Source organism: Austrofundulus limnaeus, unplaced genomic scaffold (assembly GCF_001266775.1).
Source record: "Austrofundulus limnaeus strain Quisiro unplaced genomic scaffold, Austrofundulus_limnaeus-1.0 Scaffold73, whole genome shotgun sequence".
In the NCBI taxonomy this organism is placed as follows: domain Eukaryota; kingdom Metazoa; phylum Chordata; class Actinopteri; order Cyprinodontiformes; family Rivulidae; genus Austrofundulus; species Austrofundulus limnaeus.
This window is the reverse complement of record NW_013952475.1, coordinates 572,131-573,777: the sequence shown is the minus strand read 5'-3', so window position 1 is coordinate 573,777 and position 1,647 is coordinate 572,131. Positions and strand designations below refer to the sequence as shown.

At 40.5% G+C, this 1,647-nt stretch overlaps 1 protein-coding gene across 2 annotated transcripts in view; it reads left to right on the top strand.

Moving 5' to 3' along the window:
* Positions 1–1,647, top strand: part of tbxa2r (thromboxane A2 receptor) — an 11,761-nt gene that overhangs the window by 4,068 nt on the left and 6,046 nt on the right. The window contains exon 2 of one of the 2 annotated variants that reach the window (XM_014010776.1): positions 150–993. In XM_014010776.1, coding sequence (XP_013866230.1) covers positions 211–993 — 783 coding nt within the window. In that variant the 5' untranslated portion in view covers positions 150–210. Of the gene's footprint in view, positions 1–144; positions 994–1,647 lie in introns of both variants that reach the window. The other variant, XM_014010775.1, reaches the window with a different exon arrangement.

Here is a 1,647-nt window from a genome sequence, read left to right as displayed (position 1 = left end):
TGTGTGTGTGTGTGTGTGTGTGTGTGTGTGTGTGTGTGTGTGTGTGTGTGTGTGTGTGTGTGTGTATCGTCACATCATGCATTATGATTCTATGTATTTTACTGATAAAGGTTCTGTGAATTAACGTGTAACTTTTTGTTAAAGGTTAGATGGAGGACTGAGATTCATCTTCTTGCACTGTCTGATCTGAAACTCCATCAGCTGATCACCATGAATGCTTCAAACAACACTCCACTCTGCTACGCCAACACCAGTACCCCATACATGTATGCCCCAGACATGGGCAAAATCTACTTCTCAGCCAGCTTCAGCGCTTTGGGTCTGACCTCTAATCTCATCGCATTCATTGTCCTCATCAAGTCCTGCCAACAAACCAAAAGCCGCTCCCGCTCTTTCTTCCTGATCTTCCTGGCTGGTCTTGTGGTTACAGACTTCATGGGTCTTCTGGTCACAGGCTCATTTGTCATCTCCTTCTACATTACCTGGGTCGATTGGCGCCAGTTCGACCCTACCTGCCACTTCTGCAACTTTATGGGTATGTCGATGGTCTTCTATGGATTATGTCCTCTGCTGCTTGGTGCCACCATGGCAGTGGAGCGCTTCGTTGGCATCAACTGTCCATTTGCACGCTCCACCAATATAACCAAAGGACGGACGGTGTCCATGGTGCTGATGGTGTGGTTTTTTGCTGGCTGCATATCGCTGTTGCCTCTGATAGGGTTTGGTAGCTACCATATTCAGACGCCTGGCTCCTGGTGTTTTCTCAACATCAGCCCGGAGAGGCACGACTGGGCCTTCAGCCTGCTCTTCTCCTTTGTTGGACTGATTTGCATCGCTGTGTCCTTTTTGCTCAACACAGTGAGTCTGGTGACTCTGATTAAAGTGTGCTGTGGACCAGACAGGAATCAGCGGCGCAGAGACCATGAAGTGGAAATGATGGTTCAGCTTATCCTGATTATGACCATCGCTACTGTGTGCTGGTGCCCATTGTTGGTAAGTTTTTAGTCAATTTTTTTTGTTCTACAGTATAAATGATCTAAACTTCCTATCTCTAGATCTTATTTGTGGAAAATAATAACGTGAGACAAGATCATTTCTGGTAAAAGCAGAAAATTGTAAGAATTGTATTTCCAACACTGAATTGACTTGTAGAATATATTTTTCTGGAAAATTAAGCCTATTTAGTCAATCAATCAAGGACCAATCTGTCAGTTTTTACAGAAAAAAATATTCTTATTGAACTATAATTAACCTTTTTCAAATTATATCATGTGCAATGTTTAGAATATACATAACCCAACACATAAGGAAAAAAAGAAACTGTTATTTTTAACTTGTTTATTGCACAAAAAGAAAACCACTACAAGTCTGATTGTTTGTCTTTAAAATAAGAAAAGATTACAGAAAAAGAAAAGATTACAGAAAAAGAAAGTCCATTCTCTGTTGCTCTTTTCACACCGAAATCAAAGATTACAGAAAAATTCAAACTTTACATTTTCATATTACCTTTGGGGCCATATACAGTATTATGTGTGATGTGTAATGAATTTGGGGATGACTCACAGTTGCCTTTATAAATCTGAACTCAGCAGACTTTTTRGATGATTTGTAGCTTCTTGTGATAATTTAGGTTACTGAACACATTTT